The sequence below is a fragment of the Panthera tigris genome, chromosome X, assembly GCF_018350195.1.
Source record: "Panthera tigris isolate Pti1 chromosome X, P.tigris_Pti1_mat1.1, whole genome shotgun sequence".
In the NCBI taxonomy this organism is placed as follows: domain Eukaryota; kingdom Metazoa; phylum Chordata; class Mammalia; order Carnivora; family Felidae; genus Panthera; species Panthera tigris.
In genome coordinates, this window is record NC_056677.1 from 107,004,972 (window position 1) to 107,026,442 (window position 21,471).

The 21,471-nt window shown below is 36.5% G+C and overlaps 1 protein-coding gene across 7 annotated transcripts in view; it reads right to left on the minus strand.

Moving 5' to 3' along the window:
* ZNF280C (zinc finger protein 280C) overlaps nucleotides 1–21,192 on the minus strand; it is an 82,862-nt gene extending 61,670 nt beyond the window's left edge. For 5 of the 7 annotated variants that reach the window (XR_006213385.1, XR_006213384.1, XR_006213383.1 and 2 more), the window contains exons 1-6: nucleotides 21,063–21,192; nucleotides 13,373–13,418; nucleotides 13,207–13,253; nucleotides 7,048–7,194; nucleotides 4,095–4,160; nucleotides 3,857–3,993 (exon numbers count right to left, since the gene is read on the minus strand). Coding sequence is in view for 1 of the 7 variants with exons in the window: in XM_007085446.3 (XP_007085508.3) it covers nucleotides 3,857–3,993; nucleotides 4,095–4,160; nucleotides 7,048–7,194; nucleotides 13,207–13,237 (381 nt within the window). In the remaining 6 variants the exon portion in view is untranslated. Of the gene's footprint in view, nucleotides 1–3,856; nucleotides 3,994–4,094; nucleotides 4,161–7,047; nucleotides 7,195–9,116; nucleotides 9,175–13,206; nucleotides 13,254–13,372; nucleotides 13,419–14,236; nucleotides 14,355–21,062 lie in introns of those variants that run through there. The other 2 variants (XR_006213386.1, XR_006213388.1) reach the window with 2 other exon arrangements.
* Nucleotides 21,193–21,471: the final 279 nt, after the last annotated feature.

Consider the following 21,471-nt stretch of genomic DNA (forward strand, 5'->3'; position numbering starts at 1 on the left):
ATGAAAGATACCACCCACTCCATTATTCTTTTTCCCTAGGTCAAAGGTAGGAATGATTTTCATCTATCTCCATGTAAATGATTATATTCCTTTTTGCTTTTTTCCCCCTAAATGCCAAACAGCTTATGATAGCATGAGAAACCACTGAATTAGTCTGATTCCAGCTAAAATAATTTTTACATTTTTGGCAGCCTACCATTATCAAGAACACCTACTAACTTTTTATTAAAAACAGCCTGTGATAAAAAAGATGTGGTATATATATACAATGGAGTGTTACTCGGCAATCAAAAAGAATGAAATCTTACCATTTGCAACTATGTGGATGGAACTAGACGGTATTATGCTAAGTGAAATTAGTCAGAGAAAGACAAATACCATGACTTCACTCATATGAGGACTTTAAGACACAGAACAGATGAACATAAGGGAAGGGAAGCAAAAATAATATTAAAACAGGGAGGGGGACAAAACATAAGAGACTCTTAAATATGGAGAACAAACAGAGGGTTACTAGAGGGGTTGGTGGGAGGGGGTATGGGCTAAATGGGTAAGGGGCATTAAGAAATCTACTCCTGAAATCATTGTTGCACTATATGCTACCTAATTTGGCTGTAAATTTAAAAATTTGTTTTAATTAAAAAGAAAAACATCCTGTGGATGCTTAGAGGATCCAAGTTTGAGAGCCAGTAGTTTGGGTAAATATTCTTATTTTAGAAATGAAGAAAATGAGGGCCACTGAGGTTGTGACAATGCTCTAGCTAGAATTAGCACTCAAGCCCCTCATTTTCTTTTCTTTGTTTTTCTTATACAGCTTGATTTAAGTAAGCTCTATACCCCTGTGGGGCTAAAATTAACTACTCTGACTAAGCCAGCCAGGCGCCCCATGTCTCTCTCATTTTCAATTCAGGTTTTTTGAACTACTACTCCAGAACTCATATTATTATTGATAATTGTTTCAGAATGCAGATACAAGTTTTCCAAAAATCTATCTTTTAAAATTTAATTTTTTAAGAGAGAGAGTGTGTATGTGTGCACACAAGCAGGGGAGGGGCAGAGAAAGAGGGAGAGAGAGAAAGAGGGAGAGAGAAAATCCCAAGCAGACCCTGCGCTGTCAGCACGAAGCCCAACACGGGGCTCAATCTCACTAACTGTGAGATCATGACCTGAGCCGAAATCAAGAGTCGGACCCTTAACCAACCGAGCCACTCAGGTGCCCCCAAAATCTATTTTTTAAAGAAGTTTTATTTAAAGTCCCCAACATGGGTCTTGAACTCACAACTCTGAAATCAAGAGTCAGATGCTCCACTGAGTCAGCCAGATGCCCCCACAAAAATCTAATTTTTGCTTGAAAGCTCAAATCTTATCATTGGCAAGAGTACTATCAGGTTTTTTTTTGTTTTTGTTTTTGTTTTTCTGTGACAGGCACACTTTGTACATTTTTGAGGACTGAAAAACTGTGTGGGCGATTCTAAAGGTGGCCCCATGACTCCCTCCTAATATTTACACCCTGTGTTATCTCCCCTTGAGTGTGGGTTGGGCCTGTGATTGTTTCTAACCAACAGAGTATGGCAAATGTGATAGAATGTACATGACTATGGTATATAGCTCGTCTTGCTAAGGACTCACTTTCCCTTGCTGTCTTTGAGGTAGCAACCAATCATGTTAGGAAGGCTTACATAACAAGGAACTGAGTGCAGTCTCTGGCCAACAGCAGCAAGAAACAGATGCCTTCAGTCTGATGACCCACAAAGAACTAGATACTGCCAATGACCATGTGAGTTTGGAAGCAATATTAAATGGTATGGTAGCTCTGGCTGACACCTTAACTGCAGCCTTGTGAGACCTTGAAGCAGAGGACCCAGTAAAGCCATGCCTTGACTCCTAACAGAAACCATGAGATAATAACTGCATATTGCTTTAAACTGCTAAGTTTGTGATCCTATTGTTATGCAGCAATAATTAATACATGGTGCTTTGCCGATCATCCTTTCAAACAAAAATGTCTTTGGATTAAAAAAAAAAAGCAGCTAGTTCAACTTACAATTCAAGTGGTTTTCCTCAAGAAAACCTTTATACTGTAGATACAGAAATCATTTATGCATACTACCTATTTCATCACACACAGTATTTCAAAAGAACTGTATTCAAGGACTGAGAGTTAATAAAATTAGTAATTTAAGGGGCACCTGGGTGGCTCAGTCGGTTGAGCGTCCAACTCTGGCTCAGGTCGTGATCTCACAGTCTGTGAGTTCGAGCCCCGCGTTGGGCTCTGTGCTGACAGCTCAGGGCCTGGAGCCTGCTTCAGATTCTGTGTCTCCCTCTCTCTCTGACCCTCCCCCATTCATGCTCTGTCTCTCTCTGTCTCAAAAAAATAAATAAACGTTAAAAAAATTTTTTTAATTAAAAAAATAAAATTAGTAATTTATTACATCTTCAAGGTTATTCTTAAGTGAAAGTGAAATTTTTCTGTGAGTGTTTGGTGGTCACTAATACAAAAACTACTAGCACCCAATTGGTGCCACTGCCTTGACTCATAGTAAGGCACCAACAGTTTTATCCCCCATTGCTTTTGCATCATCAGTACAAATGCTGACAGTGAAAAGAGGAAAGGTCTCAGTGTAATTATCACAACAGTTTTAACTTCACAAACCCCTGAAAGGGTCTCGGGGAATGCCAATGGTATGCGGACTATAACACCGCTCTAAAGCAATGTTTCTATGTATAGCAATGCTAAATGTATGGATGGATGTGTGTACGTGCATATTTTAAAACCTCTGGGCTAGGGGATCCCGGGTGGCTGAGTAGGCTAAGCATCCGACTCTCGATGTCAGCTCAGGTCATGATCTCATGGTTCATGGGATTGAGCACCGCATTAGGCCCTGTGCTGATGGCACAGAACCTGCTTGGGATTCTCTCTCTCTCTCTCTCTCTCTCTCTCTCTCACACTCTCTCAAAATAAATAAACATGAAAAAAATTTTTTAAGCTTTAAAAAAAACCCAAAATACAAGAAACAAAACCAAAACACCTCTGGGTTAACCTGGATTGAAATCCCATATCCATAATCTATTTACCATCTATATGGCCTTGAGTGAATTATTTAGCCTGAGTCTCAGTTTCCTCAAGTATAACATGGGATAATAATCATGCCTACTTCATAGAGAAATCATAAGAATTAAATGAAATTAATTTACATACAGCATTTAGAATAAGGACCCATAATAACAAATATTAAATATTACCATTAACTATTATATCTGTTAGAAGTTTTAAAAGCTAAGCCACAAAGGGGCACCTGGGTGGTTCAGTCCGTTAAGCATCCAACTCTTGATATCAGCTCGTGGTCTTGAGATTGAGCCCCATGTCAGGCTCTCCGCTGAGTGTGGAGCCTGCTTGGGATTCTCCCTCTCCCTTCCCTGCTTACACATGCGCTCTCTCTCAACATAAATAAACTTTAAAAAAATAAAAGCTAAGCCATGAAAGTATGTTTTCAGAATAAACAGGAACAATGACCTCAGAACAATCTTCCCAAATAAGAATACTTGGTTCAATTTACTGTCTTAAGAATTTTGCCAGTATGCAACAATCATTACTGATCTTTTTTACTCACCTTTAGATAGCATAGTTTTCAATATTCTACCTATTTAAGCATATTACCTGATATTGACAAGTTGGCTAGTTCCTACAGTTATTACTTTGGGTACTGATTGAGCTATCATAAAGATATTGACATTCTCTGATTGCAATTATGCTTCTAATGGAATGGTGACTAGCTGTGATAGTCCACAATTCTAACTGGATATTATACTATCCAATGTGTCCCTGAGCTAATTGTGTAGTTTCAGAAACACTTACAGGTTTAGACACGTTCTGAACAATAACAGAGCTTTGTGAAGATTTAGATTCAGGATGAAATCTAGGCAAGGCAGCCACTGGATTTGATGTTGGATCTTTGTAGTGTTGACTCGTAGGCTTGAATGTATCAGTAACACCTGCATTTTAAAATTACACAGTATATTGAATATTGTTCCACACAACCAATTTTATCAAAATATTTCATTTTAGAATTAAAATCAGTACAATAATACCATACCTTGAGTGAGTGTCTCATTCTTTATTCCCTTTGAAGATGAGCCGGGGTTACCTCTGTTCAAAATATCTACAAGTAGAATTAAATATATATTAAGGTAATAGAAAAAAATTTCCCAATATAGCCATATACAACTAATAATTTAAGTATATACCCCAAAGCCTGAAAGTTTCATTATGGGCAAGCTGATTAGATTATCTGTGCCACTGCTCTAGAGTTCTGAAGGGGACACTACTGAAGACCACGGACTAAACTTAACCTAGAATTTACCAGAGTGTCTTAAACCTACTATTATACCAAAAGTCAATCTGAGCCTGACATGACCCTCTCAATCAGTTTAAGATTGTTCACTCCTGGGGCACCCGGGTGGCTCAGTGGGTTAAGTGTCTGACTTCGGCTCAGGTCATGATCTCACGGTTTGTGGGTTCGAGCCCTGCATTGGGCTCTGTGCTGACAGCACAGAGCCTGGAGCCTGCTTCGGATTCTGTGTCTCCCTCTCTCTCTACCTCTTCCCTACTTGCTCTCTCTCTCTCTCTCTCAAAAATAAATAAAAGGTAAAAAAAATTTTTTTAAAGATTGTTCACTCCTATACCCATGCAAACCCATAACTTCTAGGTTATTGAGGAATCAAATACAATTTTGGAAGAACAGACATTTGCTTAAAATTGCTAATCAGGAAAAGGTACAAAACATTTTAAAAATCACATAAAACTTCAAAATATTTCCTTTTCCCTCTCCTAGGGGAAAAGAGCTAGATTTCATAGAATAATTCTGTAAAGTAAGGGGTCACACAAAAGTAGGGTTTTTTTAAGAAAATGGAAATTCAGTTCTCTAAGACTAGGCACCACAGAAGTCTTCTGGAAGAAAAATCTGCTCAAACAACTTGATACTGTTTTCATTCATAAATTAAGGTAGGTATTTACTCAAACCATTAAAGAGTCAATCCTACAGTACTTTCTGGTGACTGTAATCTATCAAACACAACTTTTTACCACCACCCCTAACTTTATGATGGTTCTATATCAATATTTAGCTCATGGTCCATATGCCAAAAATATTTTTTGGCTCAAAAATTAAACATCAATAAATTCATTTAAATTCTGAGTTCATTTAGAAGAGAAATTTCACTGAGGTCAACTTTCTTTTTGATAGAATTACTTAAAACTAATACACATTATTCTAGATAGAATTACTTAAAACTAATACATACTATTTTAGTTGAGTACTGTTAAGTTATCTACAATTGATATAAATCCGACTTGAACTACCATGATTTCAATAGAATTATTTGAATAATTTGAAATATCGTAATAGTTCAGGATAAAAATAATCACAGCAACTAGGAAATAATTATAATATTCTGTTCCACTGTCAGCAACCAACATGCCAACATACTTACTTCAGTTTATAACTGAAGTGGCTTTCCACTTGGCACTTCTCAATTTGCTACAGGAAATTATATTGAGAATTAAATTAAATTATTCTATCTCTGATAAAACTGAATAGAAGTGCTATACCAAGTTTGGAGTCAAGAAAAGCAAGAACTGGGCTTTCAAAAAACTTAAAAACTCATGTCTTAACCACAATATAATGTACTGCCATGGTAAATAAGAGAACACTGGTATGCTGGCTATATTCTTTGCAAAATTCTCCTGGCTTGAAAAAAGTAAATATAAAGGAAAAGAATCTATTTCCTCTTTCTCCCTTGAAATTCTCTATGTTGCTCCTCTGCACTTTACACATTGTTGATTGGACATTTTAACAAGTGTGATCAAAAACTTCACTATAACATTATCACAGCGTCAAGACTAATTACTCTAACTGAAACCTAACAATCCACAAAATTACTGGACATGTTCTACTAGAAAGCCATGATAATTAAGTAAGCTAACTGCCTGCATTGTCCAAGCACAGTGGCTAAAGACCAGACCCTCCTTCCTTCATGAATATAATCAAGAGTTGCTGGAAGATATGTGTGGCCAAAAACTATAGCCCATGTTGGTACACAAACAAGAGACTGGAGAATCATGCAGTGCCTGTTCATTTTGTAGCTGTGAATCAAGATGACACTGTGATAAGGCAGTTGCCTGTATGTGAGCATCCCAGAGACTAACACAAACGTATTTAACATTCTGATATTTTATTAAATGTTATTTATTTATTTATTTTGAAAGAGAGAGACAGACAGACAGACAGAGACAGACAGACAGCATGAGCCAGGGAGGGGCAGAGAGAGACAAAAAACACAGAATCCATGGCAGGCTCCAGGCTCTGAGCTGTCAGCACAGAGTCCATCGCGGAGCTTGAACTCACAAGCCAGGAGATCATGACCTGAACCAAAGTCAGATGCTTAACCAGCTGAGCCACTCATGCTCCCTTATTTTTTAATGTTTTACTTATTTTTGAGAGACAAAGTGCACGAGTAGAAAAGGGGCAGAGAGGGGACAGAGGCCAAAGAGGGCTCTGTGCTGACAGCAGAAAGCTCGATGCGAGGCTCAAACTCATGAACCATGAGTCATGACCTGAGCTGAAGTTGGATGCTTAACCGACTGAGCCACCCAGCCACCCAGTATTCTGATATTTCAAGCAAAACATTCCAAACGCTTTCTTTTCTAGGTGTATTTGGGCTTAAGGGAGAAAAAGAAAACCGGTGAATAGGCTACTCAGCTCCACTAAAACTTACGATTTCCAACTTCAGAAGGCTTACAATGCTGTTAGGTAATCTTAACCTTTAGTTAACTTAGTTAACATTTCATTTTTTTCAAATGATATTTTAACCTCTCTCCTCCTTACTCAAGTCCTCAGCCACATCCTCCCTCTGATTCTTACCAATTCTTACTGACCTGTGTGCTCCAACTCCTTACAGAATAACAAGGACAGATAAGACAGCCCACAGGTTTTTCTAATAGAAATAGCATCTTCTATAAAACTTTACTTCACTGAAATAAATGCTTACTTGAAATGGCTGGTTTTGAACTTGATATCTCTCCAACAAAGATCAGCTCATCATCGTCTTCATCCAGAATTTCTTCTACTTTCTTCTGCCATGGTTCTAGCTCTTCTTCTTCACATTCCATAAAGAGTTCTGCCATTTTTGAATTATCTAAATGTCAAAAGGAGAGAAACATATTTTTGAGTAACTTTTTTGCAATGCATAGCATGATATTTAGGATCTACTTTAGTAATCCTAATATTAGTTACTGAATTGATATTTGCAGTCAGTACACGATAGCAAAAGAAACTCAGTTCAATCTCTAAGATTTATAGTAATAAAATTAAGCTAGCTGGCTAAGTAACAGGTAACATTAGTCATCAGTAGTGGCCAATAAATGTTAAGAATAATCAAATACAAGGGGTGCCTGGATGGCTCAGTGGGTTAAGTGTCAGACTTTGGCTCAGGTTTGTGAGTTCAAGCCCCGCATCAGGCACTGTGCTGACAGCACAGAGCCTAGTTTGGATCCTCTGTCTCTCTCTCTCTCTCTCTCTCTCTCTCTCAAAAATAAATAAATATTTTAAAAAAGAATAATCAAATCCAAGAAAAACTTGAAACATCAAAGTTTCAGTAATCAAATCCAGGGAAGAATATCCAATGAAAGAGAGTCTCTTCAACAAGTGGTGTTGAGAAAACTGGACAGCAATATGCAAAGGAATGAAATTGGACCACTTTCTTACACCATACACAGAAACAAATTCAAAATGGATTAAAGACCTAAATGTAAGACAGGAAACCATCAATATCCTAGAGGAGAACACAGGCAGTAACCTCTCTGACATCAGCTGTCGCGACTTCTTACTAGGTATGTCTCCTGAGGCAAGGGACACAAAAGCAAAAATAAACTATTGGGACTTCACCAAAATAAAAGCTTCTGTAGTGTGAAGGAAACAACAAAACTAAGAGGCAACCTATGGAATGAGAGAAGATATTTGCAAACGACATAACTGATAAAGGGTTAGTATCAGAAATCTATAAAGAACTTATCAGACTCGACACCCAAAAAACAATCCAATTAAAAAATGGGCAGAAGACATGAATACACATTTTTCCAAAGAAGATCTACAGATGGCTAACAGACACATGAAAAAATGCTCAACATCCCTCATCATCAGGGAAATACAAATGAAAACTACAAAGGGATATCACACTTGTCAGAATGGCTAAAATCAACAAGAAACAATAGGTGTTGATGAGGATGTGGAGAAACGGGAACCTTCTTGCACTGCTGGTGGGAATGCAAACTGGTGCAGCCACTCTGGAAAACAGTATGGAGGTTCCTCGGAAAGTTGGAAACAGAACTACCCGATGAGCCAGCAATTGCATTACTAGGTATTTATTCAAAGAATACAAAAATACTAATTCAAAGGGATACATACACCCCTATACTTATAGCAGCATTTTCTACAATAACCAAATTATGGGAAACAGCCCAAATGTCCATCGACTGATGAATGGATAAAAAAGAGGTGGTATATATAGATACAATGGAATATTACTCAGCTATTAAATGAATGAAATCTTGCCATTTTCAATGGCATGGATGGAGCTAGAGAGTATTATGCTAAACAAAATAAGTCAGAGAAACACAAATGCCATATGATTCAATTAGATGTGGAATTTCAGAAACAAAACCAATGAACATAGGGGAAAAATGAGAGAGACGCAAACCAAGAAACAGATTCTCAACTATAGAAAACAAACAGCTACCAGAGGGAAAGTGGGTGGGGACATGGGTGAAATAAGTAATGGGAATTAAGGAAGGCACTTGTGATGAGCACTAGATGTTGTATTCAAGTATTGAATCACTAAGTTGTATACCAGAAACTAATATTACACTGTATGTTAACTAACTAGAATTTAAATAAAAACTTAAATAGTCAAATCCAATGAAAATGAGTTTCAGTTTTATTAATAAAATATGATTATACCTATTAACTACCTAACTATATCTGAAAAAAAAAACCCATAAACTTTTACATTAACAAAACGGAGATAAACTAAAAACAAGAGGCAATAGGTTAGATTTTTACCAGAAAAACCGAACCAGCTTCAGAAACACTAGGCACACAGCAAAGCAGCAATGAGGTGCTAGAATGAAAACAGGGGACTTAAGGTGAGGTTTATTCCATCCCAGGAAAGATTAGACATTTCTCACCTGGAGAAACTAACCAAAGAACATACTGTTAGTACCACCAGCCTACAAGTGCTGACCAAGCACTCAGAGTTCCAAGGAAACATTTTAGTGCCTCATTGTTAAATATGGACACGCCAATGAACACCAGAAATAGGACTAAACCTCCAACGTGAAAAACCAAAACAATGAAACAGATTAAAAGATGTTTTAAAATCTTTTTGAGAGAGAGAGAGAGCGGGACAGAGGGTCTGAAACAGGCTTCACGCTGACAGCAGAGAGCCTCATGTGGGCCTCGAACTAATGAACCGTGAGATCATGATCTTAGCTGAAATCGGACACTTAATCTACTGAGCCACCCAGGCGCCCTGCAGGTTAAAAGATCTTAAAAAAAAAAAAGAGGTAGTACAGAATTCAAAAAAGTGTTATTAGAATGTAATTAGCATTTTCAGAGAAATAAGATTATAAAAAATAACATGCAGAAAACAAAAATATTAAAAAGACAGACAAAATTCAGTAAAAGAAAAGCCCCCAAACCCAAATGCCAAAGTTGAATAAATGTCCCATAAGTGGACTTAAAAGATAAAAAATATATATATACTAATCAATGTCACCTAATAGAAGTTTCAAAAAAATTAATAGAAAAAAAGGAGAGGGGATATAATCAAAGGAAAAATACAAAAGAAATTCTTAGTTCTAAAGGACATAAATGTCCAGATTGAAAAGAAAAAAATCTACACTATAGGAATATATCACGTGATTTGTGAATGCTAGACATAGAAACTATCCTATAATCAGAAAGAAAGTTAGAATAATGTTCTCAGGAGTATTAGTAAAAATAATTTTCAATTTAGAATTCTGTGCCCTGCCAAGATTTTCATCAAGCATGAGGTACATATTCTTTCATCAAAAATAAAGATCACCAAGATCACAGAAAATTACCCCCTATTCACTCTTCCTTTCTTAGGAAGAATCCACCAAAATATGGGACTTAGGAAGGAGGAAGATACAGAATGCAGAAATTGTAGCATTCAGCACAATACCAAGACAAAGGAAAGTCCCAGGATAATAGCTGTTCAATGGGTCTAGATAACAACCAGCCAGAGTAAAACAAGAGAACATTACTCCCAGGAGGAATGTCTCCAGGAGACCACACACACACACACACACACACACATACACACACACACACACACACACACACACAAAGTGTTAGATTACCTGATGAGTTTTACCATATAGAAAATTGAATTAAGAAGCTACAGAAGGGTGTGAGAAGACTTGGCTATAGACTTTAATGAAATTTAGCAAATTTAGTCAACTATAATAAACAATATAACTTTTAGCAAATTTTTAAAAATGAAATATTTGAATTTCTGAGTATATAAAAAAGAGAAAAAGGCAATGTATGCATAGCATATTAATACCATAGTACTATGTTCATCAGTGAACAATATTATGGTCATCGTAATAAAAACATTTAATGATTTAACCAAAATTTGAGCTATAACTGCAGTGAAAGATGCTTGGAGGGAGGGCTAAGTGTAAGAAAACTAAAATCCTCATGTTAGATAAAAAAAATTATTAGATAATGGCAAAAAAATTGATTGAAGAGACAGCAGTACACATATGTGTTAAAAATTTAGAAATATGGAAATAATTATGAGAAAAAAGCTAACCTATTGAAAGGGAATGCCTGAAAAAATAGGGAATACATACATCCAGATCACACACACACCTCTCATTCTTACCCTTCAAAAACTGTGGTTATGCAATTTATAACTTTCAGATTATTTGTTTCTTAAAACTATGCATGTATTGTTATGGTTTTAAAAAAGTATTGAGGAAGCACCTAATTTAATATAATAGCAAGGAGGATGGATACAAGTGGTACTAGATACGTGGAGTGAGATGCCTGCCGATGGGGGGACAACTAAAAAGTAACAAAACAATAACTCCAGGATCTGGCTTAGACAATGATCATCTGGTTTTTTTAAGACAATGATATCTTTATCTTTTAAATGCAATAATTTCTAAACATAATTTTGCTAGATTAAATGTCATTTCTAATTTTGACTCAAAATTAGTGTGTGAAAACAATGATGTGGGGATGGCATACAAAAGAAACACCTTAAAAAATCAATTGGCACTATTCTTTTAAAATTATTTAAACTTATTTTGCTCATCTATATAGGTATGCCAAAATTATTTCTTGCATAATGTTTAATGTTTGGTGAGTTACTTACTATAAAACAAAACAAAACAAAAACCTTCCCACCCTTCCAAATGTAACCAATTTTACAAACTGTCTTTTCTAACTTTACTTTAAAAACATATATACAGAATGCTCTAAGTCAAATAAAGAGTAATTCATAGTTTATCATTTACATATCCTGAATACTTGAAAACACCATCTTCATTGTGTCTCCTGGACCTCTCATTTGTATTTTCTTCTACCTAAAATATCCTCCCTCCTTACCTTATACTGTCCACGTTGAGTATAGTAGGAGCATAGACCTCACATAAAATTTAATAGTTCAAATCTTCACTGCACCATTTCTAATGATGTGACTCTGGAGAAATTACTTCAATCTGTTTTCTTACCTCTAATATGTGTACAATATCTACCTAATGGAAATGGTAATGTAGATTGAGGAAAATGCCATATAAAGTACCTAACCTAACCTCAAGCAGATACTCAACAGTACCTTAATTCCCAACTCCTGGTTCAGTTACAACCTCCTTAGTAAACCAGTAGACCTGTTTTTCTTCCACCTTTTACTACATTGACATTCTATGCCATGCAGTTCCAGACTTACTATATATGATCTCAAACTGCTCACTATTTCTTAATATTTCTTTATCTAAAAAAATAAAAAAAATAATGTGTATTTATTTTGAGAGAAAGGGAAAGAGTGAGCAGGGGAGGGGCAGAGATAAGGAGAGAGAGAATCCCAAGTAGGCCCTGCACTGTCAGCACAGAGCCTGATGTGGGGCTCAAACCCACGAACTGTGAGATCATGACCTGAGCCAAAACCAAGAGTTGGACACTTAACCAACTGAGCCACCCAGGTGCCCCCTTAATGTGGATTTCTTAACTGTATGCATCTAACTCCAAAGTAAGATCCAAAGTGAGAATGAAAAACATATTTTCTTCTTCCTTTGTATTTCCTCCTATACACAGAAGTCTACTGAATAAGCACTGACACTTAACATGATAATCAACAAGCTAAGAAACTAGGCAGTCAGGCAATGCCAAATTAAAAAAAAATGAGGGACACTCATGTATGCAGATAATTAAAAAATCATTTATATCTATGTTGATACCATGGTCTTGATACTATGTCTAACACATAGATCTTCCTCATTCTTTTTAACTGGGTACTACCATTGTCAATATATTCAAGATAGATTGTAGAGTAAAAAAGTAAAAAAAAATTATTATTTTTAATTTTAGAGAAAAAGAGAGAGAGAGTGTGAGTGCGAGTGGGGAAGAGGGGCAGAAGGAGAGAGAATCTTAAGCAGGATCAATGCTCAGCACGGACCCTGACATGGGGCTTGATCCCACGACCCTGGGATCATGACCTGAGCTGAAATCAAGAGTCAGACACTCAACCAACAGAGCTACCCAGGCGCCCCAAGTAAAAAAAATTTAAAGCCACATAATAGCATAAATAGTATGATCTTATTTAGAAATAATTTATTTTTTTGTCTATGCATAGAAAAAAGTTTGTGATAATGTATACCAAACCAGTAATAGTAATTATTTCTGGAGATGAAGAAGACACACTTCATTTCTACTTTACTGACATTCTTATTGTATATTGTTCTTTTTTACTATGCACATGTATTACTTTAATCAATTTAAGTGTTTTGGTATTTTTTTTTAAAAACGTGCCTATCACTGCTTCTCTCATCTTTTATTATAAAACAAAGTTATCAGTATAAAAGCCATGCACATTGGTATCACTTGCAACAGCAATACTTACTTTTTGATGGAAAAGGGTTGTCGTCATCCATCAAGTTGCAGAGTCACCTAAGACACCAACACATGACATCAATCAATTTTATGAGTTACTTTAACACCAAATATTGAAACATGAGACTTGGGATTCAGAAATTTTTGGGTCTAATCTTGATCTCCAGCAAACTCACCATATGACTCCAGACAAGATAGCAAGTTAGGTCTTAGTATTCTGCCCTATAAAAAAATAAGGATAACTACTATTAGGGTGGATTTGTTAAATGTACACACATTTAATCTTGTTCTACGAAAAATTTACCTTTTGAGTTTATTATGTTTGATATACATATGCTACTCACTTTCCATGATTCGCTCATTCCTGAATGAATGCAAATTTAGTAAATAAAATGCTGAATGTATTAAGCATTTATTACTTGAAGAAATCTGACGATTGTTAAGTTGCAAATAAATTTTGAAAGATACCTTTTTGTAAATATGACTAACACGTTTTAGTAAATACATATTTTAGTTAATACATGTAATATACATGCTTTAGTAAATCCGAATTTTGAAATGCTAAGTGACAATCCTTAACCATTACTTATTCTTCATATTTCAGAAATAAATGTAATTATTACAAAACACATTAAAAAATGTTTAGTTTATATATTTTTATTTCTTATTCACACTAATTACAAGAAACAAAGAATTAGTTGTATATACTTCATCATAGATTAACTCATTAAAAATAATTAATTACTCATTGCCTTCTGTGTTCAAAATGATGTGCTCAATTCTCGGGAAAAAGTTAAGATGAATAAGGCATAGTCCTTGCCTTCAGAAGATTACAATTTAATATATCTACAGTTCTTTGAGCTTTTAAAAAAAGCTGTTATAGTAAACATTATCAAAAATTTTTTGAATTGTTTTCTTTAAAGCAGGTATTTGTGTTCTGAATTCACACACACACACTTTTTTTTTGCAGACAAAATAAATGCTGTAAAAAACTATTTCAGTTATAAAACAAAAAAAGTTAAAAAATAGTCATCAGATACCTAAAGTATTAGGATGAACAGAGCTGAATCTTCACATGCGTCTTTATTTTCAGACTGGCAAAAGCAAACTTTCCTGCTTTTTCCAATTCCAAATTATTTACACTGCATTAGACCAAAGGGAAAAAAAACCCACTTTCACTCCAGAAGTTGTTATTGGTATAAATGTTTGAATTACTATCACAAAGATCTCAAGTGAATTCTGAACTTAAGTAAATTTCCCTTGTTGAAGTTTGACTACCGAAATCTCTTTAACTCAATTACTTGAATAGTTACCATTTCTCCCTAAACTAGAATTAAGGTAATGCATATATCCCATAGATAAATCCATGTCAATTCTTGCTCAGCATTAAAGACCTACGGCTACCAGGAATACGGATTTTTTTTTTAAGAGTCATAACCACATAGCCTATGGAGACTCATGTATAACACTTTTATTAAATGCTCAAATAAAATGTCTATTGGCACAAATACCCTAAAATTAGTACTAAATGTACAAGTAGTTTATATAAACAAGTCATATACACCGCCTATATCTACAAAGATGAATTTTGAGGCCCATAACCGTCACCAAGGAGCTTCAATTGGTACATTCATAAACACTCAAAAAAGTCAAAAATCCCCAGATGCCATTAGAATCATAACTTCATCTAAAGTTGTGCTATACAGTAAGGTAATCAAGCCTTCCAAAACTATCACCACAAAAAATTCTCATCAGAGTTTTGGTGGGGAATTCTGTGGGAGATTAAATAATCTGTTAGAGAAATGAAATACCCAGCAAAACATGCAATGAGGATCTTAGAGCTCCCATAATAGCAACTCCAGAGGGTCTCTACGTTCTGCAACTCAGAACTGGCACCAAAACAGGCAGAACAGAAGTCTCCACTTCAGCTATTGACTCAGAGTTACTATGCCCATAATACACTGTTCCTATGGGGCAAAAGCGAATTCCAAGTAACTAATGAAAGACCTCTTGGAATACGATCGTTTTTGGAGACTGCCTGTATCACTACTTACTATTTAGATATTTTATGGTTTCAGCTTCTACATATTTAAGACTCACTTTTAAGAGTTCAAGTCTATGATATTTTCAAAAAAAAATTAATAGATTAAATAGTTAAAATGGTAAACTGTATGTTATGTGCACTTCACGCCTAGTAGGATGGCTGTAATCAAAAAGACAGATAATAACAAGTGTTGGCAAGGATATGGAGAAATTGGAACCCTCATACACTGCTGGTGGGAATATGAAATGGTGCAGACACTATGGAAAATACTTGGCAGTCACTCACAAAGTTAAAAATAGTTACCATATGACACAGCAATTCCACTCCAAGTGAGAGAGAATTTAAAGCATATGCCCATGCAAAAACTTATACATGGGAACGTGTGTAGCGGCATTATTTATAATAGCCCAAAAGTAGAAACAACCCATATGCCCAATCAATAAATAAAATGTGATATACCTATACAATGGAATAATATTCAGTCATAAAAGAAATTAAACACTGACACATACTATGATATGGATGAACCTTGGGAACATATGAAGTGAAAGAAGACAGCAAAAAGACCACGTATTGTATGACTTCATTATATGAAATGTCCAGAAATGGCAAATTCATAAGGAGAGAAAGTACAGCTTAGGGCTGGAAGGATTGGAGGGAAATGGGGAGTGACTCCCAATGGACATGGGTTTTCTTTCAGGGGTGATGAAAATGTTCTAACTTGATTGTAGTGATGGTTACATGACACTGTAAATATACTAAAACCACGGAATTATACACTTCAGATGGGTGAAGTGTATGTTATATTAATTTTATCTCAATAAAGCTGTTAAGAAAATAATAAGCTGGAAGGATATAAGCCTGGGAGGAATGGAGTCACTGTGTGGAGAAAGAATGTCTAAGAAAGAAACCAAGAAAAAAAATAGCAAAGCCTTAAGATTATGGCGGTAGAGAAAGAGGGTAGGGTAGGGAGATATTCAAGTTCTGATGACACCATTTAAACACCTGAAGCTAGCCATGCTTGAAGTAAATTATTAAGCCTTTTCAGTTAAAAAAGGGAATAATTGTTCACTTATGGTTTAATCTACTTTGAGCCAGGTTTCTGGTACTTGCATTCAACAGTAATAATACATTTACCAATGGCTTATACCCCAATATTTTTCAAACTAATAGACCTCTGGGGAAAATAGATATATAGAAAATGGTGCAAGAGAGCCCTAAAACAATATATTGTTCTGGGGCACCTGGGTCGTTCCGTTGGTTAGGCATTCGACTTCAGCTCAGGTCATGATCTTGTGGTTCATGAGTTCAAGCCCCATGTCCAGCTCTGTGCTGACAGCTCAGAGCCTGGAGCCTGCTATGGATTCTGTGTCTCCCTCTCTCTCTGCCCATCCCCCGCTAGTGCTTGTCTCTCTCTCTCTCAAAAATAAATGAACATTAAAAAAATAAAATAAAATAAATTTTTGTTCTGCTGTCTATCTAAAAACTTTCAAATATACAATACAGTCTTATTACTGTAGTCACAATACTATACGTTACATCCCCAAGATTTTTTGGCCATCTTCATCCAATTTGCCCATCCCACACCCCCAACCACCAATCTGCTCTCTATAAGTTCCTTTGTTTTAAAATTCCACATATAAGTGAGATCATATAGTATTTGTCTTCCTCTGATTTTTCACTTAGATTAAAACCCTCAAGGTCCATCCCCGTCACAAATGGTAGGATTTCTTTCCTTTTTAATAGTCCATTTTATATTTATATACCATATTTTCTTTATCCATTCACCCAATGGATTGACACTTAGGTTGTTTCTATGTCTTGGCTATTGTAAATAAAGCTGCAGTGAACATGGGGATGTAAATATCATTTTGAGTTATCGTTTTCATTTCCTTCAGATAAACACCCAGAAGTGGAATTGTTGGAGCATATTAATACTCATGTTTTTGTCTGTCTTTACTACAGCATGTTCATCAAGTACTACCACTTTTAATGCTGCTGGCTAGTAACAAACTCAAGAACATAGGAAGAAAATATCTAAGTGACGAATTTGCACCAAATGAAGGGCAAGTGACAGTATAGTTAGCTACAGAAATGATGGTATTGAAAAGATTCAAATAGAAAAATCTTGCTATTGTTTAAGATAGGTATGAAAAACTCAATAATAAGCAGGCAGTGACTCTGTTTCATCAAAATGTATTATCCATTCAATGTATTAAAGTTGACTCAAATAGTATTGATTTTATAGTTTTATAGGACTATTTTATGATCGTGTAAGAGCTCCAGAGATATTTTAAACATTTTTAGTAGGAAGAGGTCTGTGAAAACCTTTTCTTATAATAGAAATTAATTGGTCCAGTACTCACATGCAAGAAACACTGGATTATACCTTAGTTCCTTAGACAATTTCATTGGCATCTAAACAATTCAAACTCTCAAACCAGGTTTGGGGAACAAATCACATATTATTTAGAAGAAAAACACAGGCTCACCTTTTTTTTTATTTAAGAAATTTTCATATTATGGGAATTATTTTTTGAAAGTCTGAACCCATTTAGTCCAGGCACATTTTGAGAAGACATTTCTTTAATAACTTTACTATTTTCTCCCTAATTTTATTTAGGTTTTCAATTTTTCTGTTGATTTTCATATTTCAGCTATTTGTAGAAAACACCTAGTTGACACTAAGATTAAAGTTCATTCACATAATACTTTGCAAAGATTGCTTATATTTTAAAACATTTTCTTTTATGTTAGTTTTTGGGATGGGACACAATAATAAAATTTACTTTCTGCAAAGTAATTTGTATATCATACTCAGGGTAAATATTTTACCTATAAGAATGTGTTTTTATTGTAGTGCATATGTAAAAGGCATAACCTAGAAAAAGACTAATAATTGGCTTTTCAAAGCCAAATTATATAATAAATATTTTATATAAGCTTCATAAAATATTCTATAATCACTAATTACTAAAGTAACCTCAGGAAGTATGCTTATTAATTAATGCACATTTTATAGAAGTAAAACTTATCTACTAGGGAAAATATCAAGAAAAAAAGTAGAGTACAATGATGAAAAAACTTGAAATAGGGGTTGAATAACTGGGAATTTTGAATCTACCACTTTATGATCACCAAACCTATAGGATTTTTTTAATGTTTATTTATTATTGAGAGACAGACAGAGACAGAGCATGAGCATGGGAGGGACAGAGAGAGAGGGAGACACAGAATCCAAAGCAGGCCCCAGGCTCTGAGCTGTCAGCACAGAGCCCCACGCAGGGCTCGAACCCACAAACCACGAGATCATGACCTGAGCTGAAGTTGGACACTTAACCAACTGAGCCACCCAGGCACCCCAAACCTATAGGATTTTTAATCAACCTCTCTGAGCTTAGTTATTCTACCTGTAAAATAAAAAACAGTAATACCTTCCTTGCAGCACTATTGGGAAGACTAAATAAAGCACGTGAAAAATTATTGTAGAGTACTTCACATTATTTTACTAAACTTTTCCTTCTGTACTGAAAGTCATACTACAAGTTGATGCATATAAGCACTAAAAAGAAAACTTATAAAAAATAAAATTAAAATGGTCCATTTTATCCAGATGATACACAGTGATGACTATTTTTCTTGACATACTGAGGGTTAATAAAACCACTCCTTAAAAGAAAACTGCTTTGCAGAGAATGAATCAAAAACACATTTTTGATACAAATGAGTAAACCACATCTCCCTGAGTCATTATTTAAAACCTGACTGAAAACCAAACATTTTTAAGTCCCTCTCTGAAGCAGGAGTACAGAAAAAAATATTCAGGGCTATATTAATTACTGAATGTATCAGAAATATTTCTGTTCTTTGAAAAGTTACTTTTGGAATAACAAAACAGGTTTTCTCAATATAAGTTCCTATATCTGGTCACTAAAACTATGGATTACTTTCTATTTATAACAATTGTTTTTCATTTAAGTAATTTTCCTGTCCAATTAATATAACAAAAAATTCTTTGGTATGGTTCTAAATGTCCTCTTGAATAAAGAAAACAAATTGGAGAGAAGCAGGGGTACAGAATTATATACTCTTTCTGCTTACTCTGCTTTTCTATTTAAAATGCTGGTGCTGGGTAGTAAAACACTGGGCTGAAGAAATCACATTGGACCAGAAAACTTAAGTGAGGAAAATGGGTTGAACAGGGAAGCTGAAATTTGGAGCCCTTCAACATCAGAACTTTTTCTGATGGAAAAATGGGTTATTGGAAGAATGAGCTGTTTTTCAACTTTTCAATATGCTTGGAAACAATGATATTATTTATTATTTAAATACTACAAAGTTGAAACGATACGAAGTCTTAAAATGAAAATATAAAGGAAAGGGGAATTGAAAAATGTCTCCTATATTTTTTTAAGTGAATGTCCTTGCTTATTCTCCTTGACCACCTCATTCCCATGAAAAGTGGGGCATGTTATAGTGAATTGAGCATTGGAGGAGTCAGAAGACCTAGGTTCTATCACCTCCTATCCAAAGTGACCTCAGGGAAAGTCCTCTCCTCGAGGCTATTTTCTCACTTTCTAAACAGTTCTACCAACACTCCACAGCTCATCTTAAAAGGACTGTCAATGAAATATACAAATGCAAGATGCAATGATAGCAGAACTTGTACAGATGTTAAAGCACCAAGGGCACACAGCCCTAACTTAATTTTATAAGCAAGCCAGTTCCCTCATAAGCTCAGTAAAGTTTCTGCTTAAGGAGACAGCTTGAGTTTTTACAGTAACCCCCCAAACAGGGCATCTCACAAATGCTAGAAGACTATGCTAGTTTGAAACTCTATTTCTTGGTTTACATTTTATGTCTAATGACACTAAAAGATATTTAAGTTCACAGTTCAAATCTGAAGACAATAAAAGCAAATTTTAAGTTCACAGATTTTTTTTAAAAAACTAAAAAATCTTTGCAAACAAAGAGAATCCCCTGGATGAACATCCCCCGTTCTTGCAGAAGCTGGTTCACTTGACATTTTCTTCTCTGATTTCTCCTTTTAAAAAGCATTAAAACTTGAGAGAAGTTAAGAGGTATTCCCTCTGTGTCTAGAGAAGGATAAGACCGCAAAATGAAACATTTGTTTTCATCTCAGCAAAAGGTACAAACTGTACTGTTAAAAACTAGGTACCTAACTCCACGTTTCTCCTTAGGGCTCTTCTAGACAATAACTGAATGGAGCACGATTTCTATGACGAGGAGCACAGTTCCTTTGGCAAGAACAAGGGTATCAGCACTGAATGAACGGTAACCTGGATGGGGGGAATAAGGGCTGAAAGGAGGAGCCCGAGGGGCCCTGAAGCCAGAAAGTTCGGAACCTTCTGTGGTTTCGCCAAACATTTGTATCAAATATACAAAAGACCAAAGGGAGTTGCCACCAGAAAGAAAAGCGAAAACCAGGCTGAGCGCTGACAGACGCACAGGCCCTGGGCGGTGAGGAGGCAGCAGCGGCGGCGGCCCGGCCAGCCGGCCATGGCGTGAGCGGGCCTCCGAACCCGGCTGGCCGCCGAGCAGCTACCTTTCCGCGATCCCTCCCCCGCCAGGGCTGGCGGCAAGATGGTGGCCCACCCGCCACCGCGCCGCCAAATTCGTCCCCTCCCCCGCTCCCTGGGCGATCCCAGCAACACACGCCGGCAACCGGACCCTCAACCTGTTCTCCTCAGAGCCGGGCCGCTGCCGCCACCCTCAGAGCAATGCGGCCACCCTCGGAGAAATGCGGCCACAGCCGTGTGGCAGAGCCGCTGCCTAAGCAGGCGGGGGCGGGGGACACTTACCGCGAGCAGTGCAGGTCGCCCTGACTGGGACTGGAAGGAGGAGGAGAAAGAGGAGGAGGAAAGGGAGGAGCGCGAAAACACTAGGCGGCCGCCGCCGAAACAGCGGCAGCCGCGACGACTCCCAGCGCGGAATGAGCGCCTCAGACCAAGGCAGAAATGTATAACTACGCGCACTGCCTCATGGGTAGACGCCAGCTCCTCCCCGCCCATGCACATCCGGGTTTCTTTTCTAACCGATCGGGGAGGGCGGCACGGACATGTGCACGGACTTACACATTCTCGAAGGCAGAGGGACGGGGTGAGGGTCCTAGGCTGATGCCAGCGTCCTCAGGGAATCTACTCTTCATCCTGAGTTGCATTCTTGAAATTTGGACTGCACACCCTGAAAATGTGTTCCTTGTGTATAAGA